This window comes from Acanthaster planci, linkage group LG16 (genome assembly GCF_054643075.1).
Source record: "Acanthaster planci isolate LZ-2023a linkage group LG16, COTS_SCS, whole genome shotgun sequence".
In the NCBI taxonomy this organism is placed as follows: Eukaryota; Metazoa; Echinodermata; class Asteroidea; order Valvatida; family Acanthasteridae; genus Acanthaster; species Acanthaster planci.
In genome coordinates this window covers 1,811,634-1,831,260 of record NC_141792.1, presented here as the reverse complement: position 1 = coordinate 1,831,260, position 19,627 = coordinate 1,811,634, and the positions used below count along the sequence as shown (strand labels likewise).

Genomic DNA, 19,627 nt, shown 5'->3' with positions numbered 1-19,627 from the left:
AACTGTCCACACTTTCAGTTGATAAAAACATGAAGTCTGGGTCTCTAGTCGTAGATTACTCACCTTGAGATCAATGCTGCGTGCCCATCTGATCAATCGCTGGCTGGTCCACACCACCAGGTCACAGTCCATGTCCTCGCACTGTGTCCGCCTCTCCACAAGAACCTAAGTTCATCAAACGAAGTAGAAGGTTTTGAAATTTTGGCAAGTTCACTTGTCTTGAGATGCTGGAGTTGCTATCCTCAGTGTTTTGAAACCGAGTTTGCGGAAACTGAGCTTGTGAAAAAGTTCTCAAGCACAACCATTCTCTTCAGTGGAGGTCTTCAAAAGGTTTCACAAAGCAAGGAAAATATTCCAAACTATTCCTCTGAATATATAACACAGCAGCACTGCCAAAATGGGAGTTCCATTGCACTTAGGAATGGAAGTTCCATTGCACTTAGGAACGGAAGTCCCATTGTACAGTCACCAGGAAATGTCAGTAATGCTACAATGTCATTAGGCAGGGACTCATTCATGCTTTGCACAAGTTTACCAATATGCCAGGTTTGTGCAATGGAGGGGATAATTGTATGACATGACACTGGAACGAATACGAAATAAAACATTCCGATACGTCATGTGTACAGTTCACTTGATCAAGCCACGTTCTTTAAATGCTTACCCCTTTATCAAACTGGATCCTTCTCAACAATTCGATGCCGTGAAGTAAGCTGACTTGGTGGAATTTCCGGGTGATTCCGAGGTGCTTCTCAAGGTCTTTCTTGGTGAGGCTGTTGAGGACTCGGCCATCGATCCGCTCCGACTCAAACTGCAGCGAGTATTGGCCAAGGCCGAGGTCGTTCAGCCAGGTCCGGGCCACCCAGCGATGGTCCAGATCACCCGCCTTCGGGAAGATGCTATGTAAAATGAAATGTAGGAGATCACTGTTATGAGATATATCTGGTAATGAAACCAAGGATTCCTCAAAAGCGCCCTTGGCACCGATGTTGTATTCGAGTCCATCACAAGTCCCTTCAAGTCCCTATAAGTCCATCACAAGTCCATGTAAGTCCATCACAAGTCCCTGTAAGTCCATCACAAGTCCCTGTAAGTCCATCACAAGTCCCTGCAAGTCCATCACAAGTCCCTGTAAGTCCATCATGAGTCCATCACAAGTCATTCAGAGGTGGGAGGAAAACTCCGCAGGAATATTCTGGGTAAAACCCACTGAATCAGGTAGGGACTGAAAACCCAATCCACAAGCCGGACCACATGGGATTTGAACCCAGGCCACAGAGGTGAAAGGTAACGAAAGAGCTGCTATGCAAATCTTACTCCTCTAATTAAATCTTCTTTGTTTTCAAACTGCCTTAGAAGCAAAGCTAACAGTGAATACACTCATCTCGTATGCTCATCCCCCTGTGAACTTGGGCAATAAGCCTTTTGCGAGTTAAATTTGAATAGAATCTGGTACACTGAGTTCTTTAAATTCACATGAACATAACAATTTGAATTCTCCATACTAAAAACACTCTTGTTATACCTCGTGATTCAGGGCAAGCTTTTGCTCAGTTACATAAGAGACGTCTTGCAACAATACACTGTTCTCAATGGATAAGAAGGGCACAAAGGAACCAGTCCATTCCAGAGAAGGTGGTCGCTATGCAAAAGCTTGCCCCGAATCACGAGGTATAGCAACAGTGTCTTAAGTCTGGGGAATTCAAATTACTACGTTTATGTGCAATCTCATCACTCAGTGTACCAGATTTTATTCAAATTTGACCTCGCAAAAGGCTTATCAACGAGCAAACCTCTCCCATTCCACACTGCATGTTCAAGCTATTGTATGTGTGTTGTACAGACACGTACATGCATGCCTATTACCAGTGACTGTTAAGGATGCCATAGGGCAAGAGTTAACGCATCAGTCAACTGGTACGCTACATGTATATTCAGTCTCCGTCTGTCACCTTCGTATTTCGACAAATAAAATATTCAAAATCAAGCAATTCCACAAAAAAAAGGAAGAAACGTCTACAAAGGAAACTTCATTCAGACAATTCCGATGCATGGAGGCCTCCAACATGAGTAAAAGAAGGACAGAGTGGCTTACATTTCGACTCCTGGTCTGTGCTCCTCGATGGCAAGTCGGACTTTGCGTCTGTGCAGGACGTTGCTTACTCCCATGCCGGATTCCAGCTCGGCGTCCGAGAGCCCGAGCAAGACCTGCAACAGATTATGATGTAAGGCCACATTTTATGCCAGTGCAACAGGGCCCATATATCATCTACAGATGCATGGAATGCCAAATTTTCTGGGAGAGGCGATTTTTTTTTTTTGGAGGAGTGGGGCAAAATATTTGGAAATCTCTTTACGTGACCTTTTGTGGCCGGTCTTAGTAGTGAGGCTAAATGTTCTGGCTTCTAAAAGGATGGGAAGTGAAAAAGTCCCCCAATTTTTTTTCTTATTTTCTAAAACAAAATTTTGCTCCTGGTGGGTTGAGCCCTGATGGGTCCAATGGATCTGCTAGTGAGCACTAGATTGCCAGGTGTGCAAATCAAACAATATGTAGGGACTGCAAATGTGTTGAAACACAGATGCTGCGGGGACCAAATATGTTACAAAATTTCCATCAACAACTTGGCCTTGGCTTTCCCAACAGAAGAAACTGCCCCTTCGCCCCGGCGAAGCCCCGCCCACTGCTTTTCGTACCTTCCCGCTCTTGATGTTCTCCTGGCAATTCTGGCTGTACTGCGGCAAGCACATGGTGATCTCCAGCCACGACACCACCATGTCAGCCTTCCACTGCGTCATGGGGGTGTTTCGGCACTTCTCGGCCAGGCGGAGCTTCTCGCGGTCGTCTAGCGTGCTGTCATAAATGGACGAGCTGTTCCTCGCGATGTGAGTGTCTGCAGAAAATAAAGAACAATGACTACCATTACAAACCGACTCCAAATCTGAAGCCAAATTCCATGACTTGTCCAGGACTGAAATAGGACAATTTCCATGATATTTGACATCATTTTGCAGAGAACAGTTGCTTGGTAATAGGAACCGGAAGACTGCCGCAGCCACTAACGCACTACAGACTGCATCAAAAATAACCCTTGCACAATCTTGATTTTCAAGACTTGAACATTTCTTTTTTCTCTCCAACAATGGCATCATGACGCTCTATTTTTTCCCCATTTTCCACGACTTTTCCATGACTTTCCAGGACATTCCCACCCCCTGTTTTTTTTTTTCCATGATGACCGCGGGATGCCTGCAAAGGGGCCAAGAAACACCCTCACCATCAAAGACCAGCTGCTCCAGGGCCGACCTGTTCTTCTTGCCGAAAATCTTGGAGAGGGAGTTGAACTTCTTGGACTGCTTCTTGGGCTTTTTCTTCTTCTCCCCGCCTCGGGGCACAGTGACCTCGTAGGGGATGTCCTCGTTGGACCGCGCCGTGCCGTCCGACGTCGTGGAGAGCAGATGCTCCGTGCTGGTGCTTTCGCCGAGTGTGACGTCTGCAACGAGACATCGATAGCAGTTCACATTTTGTTTCTTTAAATCTCATTTTGTTCAGGAAGCAATTCATCATTAACAATCAGTGTTGGATTCGAGCCCACCACAAGTCCCTGCAAGTCCGTCACAAGTCATTCTGTCTTGAGCCAATTCACAAGCTATTGAAATGAGCTGTGACAAAAGCATTCTTTTATCACTGTTCACCCTGTTACTTATGACTGGCCTTGGGAAGGGCCTTGTGACTGGCCTTGGGAAGGGCCTTGTGACTGGCCTTGGGAAGGGCCTTGTGACTGGCCTTGGGAAGGGCCTTGTGACTGGCCTTGGAAGGGGTCTTCTGACTGGCCTTGGGAAGGGCCTTGTGACTGGCCTTGGGAAGGGCCTTGTGACTGGCCTTGGGACGGAACTTGTGAAAGACTCAAACACAACAATGTTAACAATGTAACTGCAGGAATATTTGCTTGAAGATGTCTAAATGATGTTGCTACCAACAGTTAATAGAAATGAATGGGTATTATTCCAAGGAACCTTTTCCTTCATATAGCGATTAAAATCAAAGTAACATAAAGCACTACTTGAGTTGCACTCTACGGTACCAGAAACATCCGGCTGAGACACCAAGTCGTTCTGTGCCAGCGATGATGCGGGGAGGTGGTCCGACAGGGACGTGGAAGCCTGGCTGTTGGCTTTGGACACCGGCCGGTGCAGGTGGGGGAAGCCCAGGTCGGCCATATCCGGCGTGGTGGCCGGGGTGCTGGTCAGCGTGATGGTGGGTGTTTGGGGATGGTGGAAGCTGCGTCTTTCTGCCGTCAACTGCTCCTTCAACTGCGAAAGAGAAAATACGCCCCAGCATTTTATACGCACAAAAATCCAAATCGTATTCTTGCGGTTTGCCTAACTACAGTACAGCAGCTATTCTCTCAATGTATTAATAGGACTGCAGGGCACATACATTTACAGTGTACATGTAATAAGATGCAGGCTGACGAATAACAGATTGAGCGACTGTAACACTCCTGGTGAGTATTCAACTGCATGTACAACATTACTACATGTATGACTACTCGAGTGGAATACTCAGCAGGAGTATTGCACTACTCCTGCTGAGTATTCCACTGAAACATTTTTATTGAAAACTTGACTGGATCTGTGTTGTTGAGTATTTGACTGCAACTCTTTTGATGATGTACAACCCTCTTGGTGAGTACATACTATATACTTGATTATAACACTATTGAGTGCTCGATTACAACACTCCCCTTGATTACTCGATTACAACACTCTTGTTAAGGACTCAGTGAGTACTCCATGAAAAAACCTGGCAACTGGACAACACTCTTGTTAAGTACTTGGTTACAATTCTTTGCAGGTACTCGATTACCATGCTCCCGTTGAGTACTTAATCACAACACTCTTATTAAGTACTCGACCGCAAAACTCTTGCTGAGTACTCAGCTACAACACCGATCTCTACCTTGTCTATTTCCTGTTCCATGGCCTCGTTCTCCTTTTCTCTCCTGTCCAGCTGCTCCCGTAACGACACCGATCGCTCGGCAGCCTCCCGGGCCCGCTTCAAGATCTCCCAGCGGTCCTTCTCCACCTCCTCCTTCTCGGCGATCACCTTGCGCAGGCTCTCGTCGCTCTCCGAGACCCGCTGCTCGTAGTTGCGGATGAAGTCCCGCATCTCCTCCTCCTTGGCCTCCAGGGTGCAGTAGAGCTGCTTCATCTGGTTCAGCAGGTCCACTTTCTCCCCCTTCAGCCGCTTACGATCTGACTTCATCGCTGGAAGGGAGAAGGGGCAACACACAACACCAATAAGACTTTCAGCGCCCATTTAACAAACGAGCGATATCCAAAATGCAGCGATGGGGCATGGTATAACGTGCAACATTTCACATTTGGGCAATTCCACGAAAAGTAGCAATTGGGTCACACTGTAACCAATCTCATTACTATTTTAGAACTTTGAATGAAAAATGTTTATAAGTAAATACAATGATTTTTTTGTAAAAATGTATTGTTAAAATTACGACCAATGGTGAGGTGGGTAACAGTGTGGCTATATTCGCATTGCCCAGTTAAACATAAGGGGGGGAACCACTCGGTATGCCAATCACTGACTCTCCACAGTAACAGTAGAGCCACAATTGATAACTGAAGGTGCAAGACACTCAGCCATGCCATGACATCATATCTAACAAGACTACTGATTGGTCAGTATGCCTGGGTGACCCTATCGGAGCGGCAGTACGTCGACTCGCATGCACTGAGCATGTTTGAGCTGGCGTGACATCGGGTGGTTTGTTCTCTAAAGACCTTGCCTTTTTGAAATGCCAAACCGGTGCGTTACGATGGGACTAACCCACATGAACTGGGAATAAGAATCACAACAATTTACATGCTGTTGATAGCCGGGCTATGAAGAGGATGGCGAGCTAATACCATTTGCCTTGGAAGTCATCTACTTTTTAATCATGCTTTCAAGAATATTCCATCTTCCCCTCCCGAAAGTATACGCAAGAAAACGACAAAGACCGATCAACCTTTTACCGCGTTGACAAAAAAAAAAGGTGCACAGACTGAAAAGCCCTAACCCGCCGAGTGTAAATTTTGCATCTTGCAAAAAAAAAGGAGGACTACTGCGGATGACACTTTCCGTACCTGTGAGGGCCTCTTTCGCTCGCGCCAGATCGTGCTCCGTCTGCGTCAGCTGGATTTTTAGCTCCCCGGCGCTGGGTATCTCCACGTGGCTGTGGTCCAGCGCCCGCAGGTCGTCCAGTTGCTTCATCAGGGTCATGTTGTCCCGCTCTAGGTGGCAGCACCTGTCTCTCAGTCTCTGGAGCTCGCTCTCTCCCTGCTGCTTCTCCCATTCTGTGGCAAATCGGGGAACTGTAAGCATGGTAGAACTCTCAGTATGCCACAACGTGACTTCAACAAGGACTGGATATATATCTCCCGTCAGCCTAACCCTGACAGACGCAACGAAGTTCAACAGACGCCGACGTCTGGCGCCCTGTGCTTCACAGGACAATCAACAGCAGCTGGATAAAATGAATGAAACTTTATACACGTACAGCACACCATTAACATACTTTGAGCACTTGCACGATCTGATGGCTTACCTGAGTTTCCCTTGTCGTTATCGGGACTGCTGCCTGTGCTTCCATCGGCACTGAAGTAACTCAGTCTCTTGTTGGTGTCAGTTAGTTCAGTCACTGTAACCTTATCCATCCGGAAAGTTTGAAATATAAACAATACAGCTACATTGTTTGGGATCAACATCATTGACAGATAATGGGCGTCTGGCCTCAAAAGGTGCAAACTCATTGGCATATTTTATTTAATAATTCCGTGGGGCCAAATATTCACATCTACCTTATGACTTGAGCTGTAATCCTGTTCTGGTGATTTCAAAACAAGCAATCTTGTTTGAATGTTGATAACACATTTTTATTGAATCATTCAAAAATTAGATAGGGAATTTCTGGACCAAAACTACCCTGTACATAACTGTTTTTTTTTCAAATACATGTATATGTACATTGTACTTCCAAATACGTGCAATTCACAATAGTGCACCCCCAAGCATTTTCAATGCGCTGGCCAATCACAACGAGCTAAATTTGTCGACCCTTTTTGATATTTTACACAGGCTACAGTGTAATTTACCACGAACTTTTTGACTCTGTGCGAGTCACGTTAGATTTTGCTTGACGATGATATAAATTCCTATCCCAACTAAAACAAGTACGCATTGCGTTGTATGTACTTACATGTGCATGCCAATAAACAGGGTGTCCACAGAAAAAGTATGCCACGATATAAAAATTACGGCACATAAAAATGTCAGATGTGCATTGACAGGAATGACGGCCCTGTGGAGGGCACAGCATATTAAACTTGTGAAGTAAGTAGCGAAAACAAAGCAGATTGATTTAGGTACATTCCTTGTTTTCAAGAATGTGTTCTTAAAGCAAAGGCATTTGGTATTCTGCAAACGTGCCTGGTTGAGCGCTGTTAATCAAATATGCAAACTTGTCACAGTGCCGATTTCAGTGCCCTTAACATCGGTCTACCAGTAGTTAGTTTATCTGCGTGAATAACATCACAAGCTGTACCGGTATACCATTGCAAAGAGGACATTCTGCCCTTTCTAAAGACATAATTATTTCTCTTTCCCATATACATGTATGAAGTATAGTGCTTTTGCCATTACAGTAATTTTTATCTCGGTAAACTTTTTACGCAGACAGCCCGTACAGCAAATGAAACAAAGTGCAGCGCCGCTGCGTCACTGCATTCCTACCTGTTGAGGCTTCTCCGGCTTTGTGCACGACAGTCTCTTGTTCTCCTCCGCCATCTGCCTATACTTGATCTGCGCATCCACCAGCAGCCGGCGCATCAGCGCCAGGCTGGCCTTGAGGGAGTCCCTGGCCGGCGGGTGCACCGACTCGCTCACCGGCGTGCTGACGTCGCATTCCGACGACTTGGGCGTGAACATGAACTGGACGATCTGGTCATTGAGGGAATCCAATGACTCAATGGCTGTGGGCGAACAGAGGGAAAGCACCGTATCAACCAGTCCGAGTCCATGATATGCACGAAGGAAGTAATTGGCCAATCAGCCGATATCAAATGTACTAGTCACTAAAGTTTCCTCAAAGTCAACACCACAAGTTTTGTCAGAAACTCATGAACAAATAACCACAGTTAATACAAACAACCTCCAAAAGAGAGGTTTTTTGGGGGGTTGTTTTTGACAAAGATTGATTTTTTAACTGTACCAATATGTACAGAGTGGTACAATGTCCAAGTAATACAAGTACATGTACCAATTTTGTAGCAAGGTCCATCAATTATAGTCACATCATCAATGATTGTGCATCAACCTACATCTCTTGTATTTGAAGTGCCTCGTGATGCCAGCATGTGTCAGGTTTCAGTACATCTATGTACTGGTAATTTATACAACATACATTTGCATGTACATGTACATGGCTTGTGTGCATACTAAGCACACTATACAGGTCATGGGGCCAAAAGTTGCCTTCAAGTTCACGGTCAGAAAGGGGTCCCACCCATGTACACTTACATGCATCGTATATGCTGTGTTATGTCACATCACTGGAAACTTGAAAGAAAATGTACCCATGTACATCCGAAAGTGCATGACGGTATATACACGTAAAGTGCACGATCTGCCAACTGCTGCATGACGTGCGGTGCATTCCGCTGCGTCCACTTCATTCTGACGCAAAAATGCTGGTAAAGTAAATATTTTCACGGCAGTGGCCTTTTGACTGCCAGGGCAAACTACACAGGTAGGATACTATCCAGTCAAGGGAATGCATGCCAGGGTTTGATCTCGGATTACAAGATCTGCCCCTCCCTTGGCAGCCAAGGTTAAAAAAAACTTGCCTGTTCTCCCCCAGGAAAAGATTTTCAAACTGACGCCCCTTAGTGTCATCTGGGGTCCTACATGTATTTCCACTGCACCCAGTATTTTGGATTTACCATACAGGTGTAACGGACGGGGAGATTGTAAATTTTCAACAGGCGAGGTCCACAGTTTCTGACAGTGCTAACGACTTTCATGACAGGACAAGCATGCTCATTAACTTCAGATGAGAAATCCAAAGTTTGTCTTTATTTGTAATGTACATGTACATTTGAGCTGGACACCACGCCAGAAATGACGGCCTTTGGTACAAATGAATGTAATCATTGCCTTGCATGAAGAATAACACCAGAAATTATTTCTTTCAGCACACAACTGTAAACCAGACCAACATTTCAACAAGGTTCTTGGGCCTTTCAAAATTGCTTTCAATTCAAACAAAAAAATTGGAAATTTTTGTTTCAGATAAAAAAAAAAAGATAGAAAAAGGGGAAAAGACACGATTCCAAAGACTGGGACCTTGAGAGTAATCTCCTTATAGCAGCATGTTGTAAGATTTTTTTGATGTTGACTTTGTACATTTTGACAAAGGAACGAAATAATCCACATTGTTCCACGGACAGATTTTTTAAAAAAAAGGAGACTCCTGAACAGGTGGTTGTGAATACATTTCCACCTCATCAAGTATCGACGATGTGTTTTTCAATACATGGACCAGAAATGTACTGTTAACAAGACTAAGTGTTCAAACCTTAACTACAGCCCACAAAACCAGGACACAGACCTGCAGGGATTACATATAAATACCTGTAGGGGCACATAAGTGTAAGTTGCAAAATAATTGATGCAGATACGCCATGAAACTATCGCCTTTGAGGAAACGAGGAATCTTTTTTGCTCCATGTACATAAACATGTTCATGTAGCCCTACCGGAACACACGTTCATGTGGTTAATGCAACTTGACATCAGTCACCACAGTCCTTCAGCGTCCTTCAGTTCGCCACACACCATTTGGCCAAAAGTTGCGTAATATGTGTATAAAGTACATGTATGTGCCTACCGGTACAAACAGTTGAACCTCATGACCTTGCTTTGTTATAACAGGAACCTACCAATGTAGATGTAAATACATGTACATGTACATGTAGATGTAAATACATGTACATGTACATGTAGATGTAAATACATGTACATGTACATGTAGATGTAAATACATGTACATGTATGTCCTGTTATAATCTGTAAGCAAATGCTGCATTAATTTACAGCCCTCTTATAAACAAGATTCAACTGTATACATGTACATGTGCACACATTTCACATACCATGTACATGTAAGCACAATGCACATGTACATATCCTAGTACCAGTAAGTTACATGTACTTGTTTCATTGCATCTTGTGAACTGCATGTACATGTACACGTACATGTACAGGTAGATATACATGTTCTTGTTGGTTGGCAGGTAGTCTGAATTTCAAACCAGGTTTAAGAATTACACGTACATGTAGTCCGCAGGTTCCGCAGTTCTGGAATGTATAGCCTAATGTGTACACTTTGAATTCCAAAGCAAAAATGTACATTAGGCAGTCCCCATGCCATGATGCATGGGCTACACTGTACTGCCTCCAACCTCACTACACAGCCCGCAGTACCATGCTCCATCACAGGATAGAACCAATTACGCGGGACCATTCCGTTCTGATCACATGAAGATTGGTCATCTTCCTGACTCCCAAACAGACACGTGCACAGTACTTGGGTCTCCTGCCATTGGAGGCCAGCCCGCTCAGTCGTGATTGAGCTTAAAAATTCAGCTGACTGAGTTTTAAAAAAAAAACTAACTCTTCGAATTGGGTTCATGAATACATCTGTGAAAATCTACAGCACCTGCACAGTGTACCAGTAGATTGACGGTAAAATACAATGTTCTTTTTCCTGGTGTTAAAAGACATTGTCCTGTTTTTAAGTGGAACCAGATGTTCATTGATTCCAACATATGGAATCCATCTGGATTCTATTCAGGAATCACAGTTCTACAGTGTACTTGGAACTGGTTTCATTTTCCACCTGCAAATATACCAGAACATGAATATTTCCAAATAGGTCACTTGGGAGACATTTTGTGGTAAAATTTTCAACCTTAGGGAGACATTTCAATGTCTCCCTAATGCTCCCACTACCAGAAGGAGGCCAAATTTTATTGTCCACATTTTGAGAGATGATAGATTAGGGTCTAAATTGAAAACATACAAACTTTGGTTCAAATCAGATTAGGGAATATTGAATTATGGGACAGTAAAGTTTGCGTATGTTCCTATAGGCTTGTCACCCAAGAGAGCCATTTTCGGTAATAAGAACATGTACTGTATGTACATACAGGTTACACGCTTGCCTGTTGAGAGATATACCGGTACATGTACAATTGATTGTATAGGCACACATGTACATATGTACCTGTATGTCTACCCAGCACAGCCTGTGTATCAATTTAGATTGTATGGGGTGGTGCATGACGGGGGGTAGCCATGTTCCGGTCCCGTCTCCTGCGACTAGGGCTTCAAATTTTGATCAAAAGAGGCAACGGTGAAGAGCCGCAGCCAGTGTTCGATACTTGTGAATGCCGTAGTCTCACATGGAGATGCCATGTGTCGAGTGCAACACACATGTGCATGTAACACGGTTGAAAATATTTCTTGTAGGGGTTTTCCAGAAGATAGCCCCCTCATACATGTATATTGCAAAAGACGTGAGTAATAAAGGAGTTGCCTAATATCCTAATAACCAAATATTTGATCGATTATCAAATATTTGAATTTTTTTTTCCGAATTCGAATATTTGAATTCAAAATTCAGGAAAAGGAAAAATATTCCTTTGTTTTATACGAGAAAAATTGCACTATGGAGGCTTGTTTCAAGCAGATTCAAATGAAAAGCGTCAGCAATCTTACGATTCAAAAAGTAATTATTTGTTAAACAACTTAAAAGGGCTAGAAATTTTCAACAGGGAAAGTATTTTTCGTCTCTTAAATCTTGCTAAATCGTGGCTGGAGATACTCCTAGATGTGAGAAGCTATTATAGTGATTACATGTATAATGTACATATGTACAATTGTGGGCATTATTGCAACTAATTTTGTATATGGTTTGTTCATCAACAATCTGCCGGTTGGTACGACCCAATATTCCGATATTTGATCAAATTGAAGGTTGAATATTCAAATAGTAAATTATTTAAATTGACTCAGCCCTAGAGTAATGACATACTAGTACATGTACATGATAAAGCCAAAGGTGCAAAGGTTTTTTAAAGTGACATTAAGTCATTTTTCTGCAATATTGTCCTCAGAAGCCAACACCAATCCTTGATATACCATAAACTGATTTGTATCAACACCTTTAAACCCTGCAGAATTCTACACTAATCAAACACATGTATCAACTAGACTCTCGGTTAGGTAATGAATTGCTGTGAAAGAATAAAAACACAGGGTGAACCAGGTTTGAAGTTCATGAATCTGGCTTTAAAAACTTTTGCAAGCTAACGACCACTAGGATGGCCTTAAGTTCTGCGCTGGCTTCAGCTTTGGGTGTCACATTCTCGTAAAAACTCCGGTTGCAAGAATATAGTGACTTTTTTTTTACAGGAAGGGAGGAAATGAACAAATTTACACTAATCAAAAAAGGCGAAAATTGTGGATATTTATATAGCGCACATATCCATTACAACTGATGCTCAAAGCGCTGTATTAACAGAGTATGATAATTGCGCATTCACAACGGAAAAGGGTAATTCCAGAAATTAGGGGTCCATTTTCTTTTTCGTGTCCCTGTCACATCTGACATATGATTTTGTAAGTTCAGAACATTTTTCTAATTTCAAAGAGTAATAAATTAATTCTAATCACCTGCTTAACAAATACATGTAGTAATAGTTTGAAATCAATTTCAGTGATATTTCCATGTCAAATAAAGGTTAGATGTAACAGGGACACAAAAATGTCACCCTTTTGGACCTACCTAATTTCTGGAATTACCCAAAAGACAGAATGCAAGATTACAAGAGAAAACTTGACTTGGTTCTCCCCTCAGGACATATGAAGAAAAAAAATCCTCCCAATAATGTGGTTTTTTGAGGAACATTACCATAGGATATACTTTGTGAGGGAAGGCAAAATGGGTTGGACTGACAGAAACAAGACATCTCAAAACAACCAAAAATTAATAGTGGATGAGCCCCACGAAAAACTGTGATCGGACTGCAAAGCAAGTCATAGAGATGTGGTCACGGATGAGTGATCCCAAATGGACAAAAGAGCAAGGACAGCCCTAATCAAAGTACTGTATGCCCCAGTGAGGTGCACTTTCAGACAGTGGAGTTGTGGGGCAGCCAGAGGCAAGGCCGTGCATGAAGGACCACTTGTGTGGGGTGAAAAGCAGCTGACCTTGCCCCAACCCTGTTTTTATTCCTCCATGCCCCAACATGTCTCTCAGAGGCCAGCTCAGAAGTGGCCCTCCATTCTGTTGTGCCGCAGAAACAAAACAGAAATGAAACAACAGGAAGACTGCAGCATTCGGCTGCCACGTTTTATGATAAGTTTTCTCCCAAAGTATCCTTGTCTCTGCCAATGTCTCCTCTGAATCCCCCAAGTGGCCCACCCTCTTGTATCGCATCTTCCAGTCCTGAACGGTATAAATTTATCTCTCACATGAGAGAGCATGACTGGTGGTTGATTCCTTTGCGATGCAAAGGCTGCATCCAAATCTCTTGTCTACAGCTACATGTAGGTCTAGGTCTTCGCTCCATTGGAAATGCGAGGAGACGCGTAGACAATAGACCTAGCTGTAGCTCTGGAAGCCCGTTTCGGACACGGCCAACGCTGCCAGTTGAACCTGCTGGATTATCAGTACTGCACAATGATGAGTGCACGCTTTCTTTCAACATGGTACAATAAAAGCTTTGACTGCCAGTGGAAGTCAACTGGTCTAACATGTACATGTATTCACCCATGTTGGGATGTCTTGCCGATTTGGAATGAGGTCATGGACAGGTTGGCATGAATCATACATATATGTACACACTCTACTGCACAATGTACTCCCTGACCTCCTGGAAACCAATGCAAACACGGTGAACTGAAATATTTTAACGTTCATACATGTACAGGTATAATAAATTTCTTGGAGCGCACACTCAAGTTTAAAGGGTGACTGCACTCAACGTTTCCGATTACAAACCTGTAAAATGCATCTTTGTGCCTCAGTAAACCTTATTTTCAACCACAGTTTGACCATTTTAAAGGGTATTTCGATGCCTTTTTGGTTTTTATGCTAATGAGTATATCAATATTCATGAGCAAAACTGTGATGTCATCCCAGGAAGAAGCCTCAATGTTATACATGGTTTGTACACAACAAAAGTCCTGTGTCTTTGTAGATTTTCCTGAGCTATGTTTTCTCTTCTTTGCTGATACATTGTTGTTTATGTGCATCTATCAATAAGAATTTACATGTAGGAACCATCAATCCCTCTCTCAGAATTGCTCTCAGTTAGTAAATTCTGGCTTCATAATTTGAACAGAAATACCTATGCACTGGGCCATGACTTCCCTAGATGATTCACAGCAACAGTGCCCTCAGTTGTCTGGGAAAACGTGGATAATTTTGACTGTTTAAAAGTGTGCACTTTTCAAAACATTTAACCAAACATACGTAGGAGTGTACTACCTAAGAGTTTTCATACATTGAAGAAAAGAACCGGTACAAATAAGCAGAAAAACTTGGTCGAAGAAAAATGCATTGCGGCTACACTTTAAGACGTGGATGTGAATCTATGAAAAGCTATGTTTTTGAACAAAATTTGACATGCAGGCCTACAGTGTACAATATGTAGAATATTGTACTACAGGCATGTACATACATGTACATGTATATACCATACATGTAGATATGACACATTAATTAATTAAGCCCTTTTATTCACAGGGTTCTCTTCACCAATGGTTCTCTGTGACAATGAAGACCTACATGAAGCGGAAGTCTTAATACAATGTACATGTAGGAGCTTTCGATGTCTGTATACTCCCAGTGTGTGGGTGACGCCCTTCTGTGTTCCTACTGGTTTTGTACAAACACTGTCTGGCAGGTCTGCCGGGGTTGATGAAGTGTCAAGTGTGGTATCCTGACTCGGCCACAGCACATGGACTTCCCTGGCAAATATTGCTCCATGCCAAAAACTTTCCAAACAATTAAACGGTGCTATATAAATAAATATGACACATTTATTTGAAAAAGATACTCACTATGAGAATAATTTGTACTTTTAAAACTGTATTCATGTTATATTCAACCTATATAAAGGGTCAATAGGAAAATCACTCTGGGTTGACCCAAAGCACCCTGAATGGGGAAGGGGTAGTTTTATTGTAATATCCTGCCCGGTAAGGTGACATCAGGGTTTTACAACCTGGCTAAAAATAAACCTTTGGCAGAGTCTAACTCCAGTCATTTGCAAAAGTTTAGGACCACCCATGCAGAATGCATTAACCTGAAGAAAACCAAACTTAAAACCAATCAATCATGGCAACTTATGTTTATTTTCAATGCGTAACCTTAGCTACATGTACATGTATTTGACTACATTTCCATGATCTGAAATGTTAACAGTCTAATATTTAGAGTGCCTTTCTTTAATTTCTGATTACTTGGACTGGCTTTTTTACCTATAGATATGCTGCTTTACAGAAAAAACGTCATACAACTTTACAAGGCCTGCCTTTGCAACAAATTTCATTTAATGGGCACAGTACATGTACATGTATGTAACACTGCACTGATGTTATGCACCACTGTAAAAACATGTTTTAAGTAATCATTCAATGAGACAATGTCATGCAGGCCCAGTGACAGAAGTACCAATAAAATTCCAGGTGGTCTTAAACGTTTGCAAATGACTGTACTCGTATACTGGTACCTGTCTATAAAGGCAAAAATGTGTATGTCGATACGTGTACATCAGTCATTGCAAATTGGTTCTTGGACAACAGTACCGGGTCTAGTGCCTGTTCTTTCTCTGAAAACTCCTCCAAAGCTATGAGTCACAAATAAAGCAGCATACATTTTATTAAATGAAAACAAAAAGCACCTGTTCACCATTTCCTATAAGTACTGTATAGGTTGTATCATGTTATTGGGACATGATCCCTGGCTACAAGGTGTTTCAGGTTTAATGGTTTTTGGCTAGTCTCCCCTCCCCCCCCCCCGCAAAGATATTAACAAATGGGAAGAGCCACCAACATAGGCTTATAAATGATAGGGCTGGATACATGTAGCTCAGTTGGTACATGTAGAGCACTGGTATGGTATTTCAGAGGTTGAAGGTTCAAATACCGCTCCAGTCCATTTCTTTGTTCATCATCTTTGCAAGCACCTAGTCAGTTTAGTTTGATGCGTATTTTCCAAAGTTAACACTTCAATAGTTTCCCTTGTAAATTTGACATGTTAGGGTGCTATCAATTGACCCCATTCACGTGGAGGCCATTTTTGATCTTATTCCATAATCTGTTGTATATATTGCAACTTGTCGATTAGGATGTCACCAGACTGTTTTATACTTCCGTGCGTTCCAAGCCTCCCTTTCAATAGTTTTCGGAATCTGGTGAGGTACATGTATAATTCTATGTGTTCAATCGTGAATTTGAAATTATTCATCGGAGTAGACAGGTGCAAATTGATCATGAAAATTCATGAAAAGGAAGGGAGAATTTTCTTTTGTTTTAAATGAGAAAAATTGCAATATGGAGGCTTGTTTCAAGCAGATTCAAATGGAAAGCACAGATTTCTTACATAGACTAAATAAGTAAACTATTCATTAAAAAATTTAGAAGGAATTGAAATGCTCAACAGGACAAGAAGTATTGATTGTCACTTAAATCTTGCTTAAAATCGTGGCTGGAGATACTCCTAGAGGTGAGAAGCTGTCATAGTGATTACAATAATTATAATTTAATCATCAACAATCTGCCAGTGGGTAAGACTGAATATTCGGATATTTGATCAAATTGTTCGAATTGACTCAGCCCTAGCAGATTTAATGTATTACCTCCTGAGTAGACTCTCCTATGAATGGATCTCACTCAAAGGACAAATGAAATCAGGATGGACTAGGCCAATAAATTTGTGCAATATTTGCGACTGCCCCACACAGCCCTGTAACGGAAAATAGGGAACCAGATCTGGTCGGTAATTGCCAGGCCTTGGCACTACGTCGGCATCAACGGCAGCAGAACGGTTTTAAAAGTGGGGGGGGCAAGTGCCGGTCATTAGACTGAAAAGAATACACTTATGAAGTTGCAATGTACCTCCAACGGCTGTTAGGCCGATAAAGTGGGGGGGCAAAATTGTTATTTCAAAGATGGGAGGTAGGCTAGTGAATACATTGAAGTGCAGTGGGCGACTAAAGAGACACCCATCTGTTTGAAACTGTCGTTTATTGTTACTTTTAATGTTTTATAAGTGACAGGATGATTCTAAAGTAATGGTAAAAAACCTGGAAAAAGCCAGTCACTGTTTTGCTGAACAATGTCCAGTGAGCAAGTGAAAATCCTGCGGACTAGTGAAAAAAAAAGGCAACACTCTCTTTATTCCGCTGACCCTATTTTTTGAAAATTCCAAATGTTAAATTGTGAGAAAATGTGACTTTTATTACTGACAAACTAACCATGCAAATTTGAATCCACCACGTGGCATGTGTTAAAATAGACCCGTAAACAGGGCCCGATGAATACTCCTCCATACGACGGAGGAGTATTCATCGGGCCCTGTTTACGGGTCTAGTGTTAAAACACTCAAAGTTTGTCCTCAAAATTTCCCTCAAAACTCAAAACCCTACCCCTTTTGACAATAGTAACCCTATCCTACAATTATTGAGCATGATGTCACAGTCATCTACCAAGGTCAATTCAAAAGTTAAAATGTAACTCTCCCTTCTATTGTAGGGTCCCAAATTTACAATCCCCACTAGATCTTGTCCAATTTTTTTATTTTTTTTTAGAAATTCAAAAGTGACAAGGATCCAAGCTACTCTATTCAACACAACTGCAGCATAATGGCTGACAAACATCTCTCTCACGCTCTGACAAGTCTATCCACACTGCCAGTGCCACAATAAAATGTCGGAAAATCAAATGAGTCACGACTTCCTAATTTTTTTTGTATGGTCACATTTGTACAAAACCCACTTAACACAGCCGAGTTGGTTGTCCCAACCACGCAGCTATTATACATGAAGAGAGAAGAGATCAATGAGATTGAAATTTTTCCGATATTCTAAGAAGTAATATCAAAGAAAAACCTTTACTTAAAATTCTACGCACCTGTCGCAAGCGAGTCCTTTTGCCCTATGTCTACGGGACCGGTTTTAAATACGTCCGCCATGACGGGTAGGGTAATTATTGATTCGACATGTTCGAAGACACCAAATGGTATATCACTCAGTCCTCTCGGCTAAGTCCGCTCGTCAACCACCAGATGCATCATAACCTCTCTTTGATGAGTTGGCCGGACTAAATGAGCTCTGTCGTGTTCGATAGTTTCCGTTTTCAATATAAATTTTCTGTAGATTTTTGAGCAGACGGGACGTTTACATTCTGCATTCCGACTCGACGTTCCAATAAAGTACGATGGCCGGCGTGCGACCTATGACACATCATTAATTCCAAAGTATATCCATGCACTCCTCGGCAGAACGAAATTCGTGCCAAAAAGTTTGTTCCGTCTTATTTTGTTTTTGTTCAATTGCTCTATCTTCTTTATATAACAATAAAAATAATGTGTGGCATAAAATAAAGCAAATAATAGAGTTGTTTGGGACTACTTAGATAATGTAAACGGTGGGGGCGCTATACAAGTACTCCGCCAAAAGTACCTGTTAATGTACAGATAACTTGCATAGTAATTATGATGGTCACTGCTGTATAATTAATTTTATCAATAAAAAATTTCAACCGTTAACTATTTTCTGTTGTTATCAGATGTAAGTCTCATTGGAATAATGATGGAAAAGCTATCGGTAGTCAATGGGCTGTTTCATACAAGTTCCTCCGTGAAACTTGCCTGTAACTGTGATGTCCCGCGTCATCTGGCTAATATGCAGTGGATATTCAGCTCAATTAAATTTTGTTTTCATGCATGCTACTATCTTACAATACAAACAACATCTAACAGATCAAGTACGTTTTTCATTGCAATTGAAAAGAAAGTTGCAGTGTTTAAATTCTTGGTAATGATGTTTTCATCAACGTGTGCACGCGGGCCGGGGCGATACACAGGCACTCTAAAATCACCCATCAATGATGTTTTGAAGAAATATTGGCCACTATGGGCTGTTTAACAATAAAAAAAACACTCAAGTACAATGTGGAACATTGTGCACAAGCTATGCAGGTACTTCTGTTCTGTCTTGAATGGAATCGTGCTTTTGGCTTGTAAATATGGACATTTTCTTAAACATAAAATCCCAAAATGTTAAAATTTCTGGCTAACTGCTGCAGAAGGGGTGGAAAATCATCGTATCATGTAAATAAAGCTATGCTTCATGTATAAAATATCCTATTATATGGTTCTTATAATTTTCATATGAATCATTGCATGATAGCTCCCAACGTCCAGCCTGGCCAGTTCACAAGGTGTCGCACGATTCATGTTATGCAAACCATTCATGGCAAATACGCCATGGGAAAT

General features: G+C 42.0%; 1 protein-coding gene across 2 annotated transcripts in view; it reads right to left on the bottom strand.

The window, feature by feature from the left end:
* kazn (kazrin, periplakin interacting protein) overlaps positions 1-19,627 on the bottom strand; it is a 57,697-nt gene that overhangs the window by 7,734 nt on the left and 30,336 nt on the right. Inside the window, exons 1-11 of one of the 2 annotated variants that reach the window (XM_022229822.2) lie at positions 18,262-18,560; positions 7,793-8,031; positions 6,609-6,708; positions 6,148-6,357; positions 4,961-5,268; positions 4,083-4,311; positions 3,276-3,491; positions 2,695-2,891; positions 2,096-2,208; positions 665-899; positions 64-165 (exon numbers count right to left, since the gene is read on the bottom strand). In XM_022229822.2, the coding sequence (XP_022085514.1) occupies positions 64-165; positions 665-899; positions 2,096-2,208; positions 2,695-2,891; positions 3,276-3,491; positions 4,083-4,311; positions 4,961-5,268; positions 6,148-6,357; positions 6,609-6,708; positions 7,793-8,031; positions 18,262-18,322 (2,010 nt within the window). In that variant the 5' untranslated portion in view covers positions 18,323-18,560. Of the gene's footprint in view, positions 1-63; positions 166-664; positions 900-2,095; positions 2,209-2,694; positions 2,892-3,275; positions 3,492-4,082; positions 4,312-4,960; positions 5,269-6,147; positions 6,358-6,608; positions 6,709-7,792; positions 8,032-18,261; positions 18,561-19,627 lie in introns of those variants that run through there. The other variant, XM_087147504.1, reaches the window with a different exon arrangement.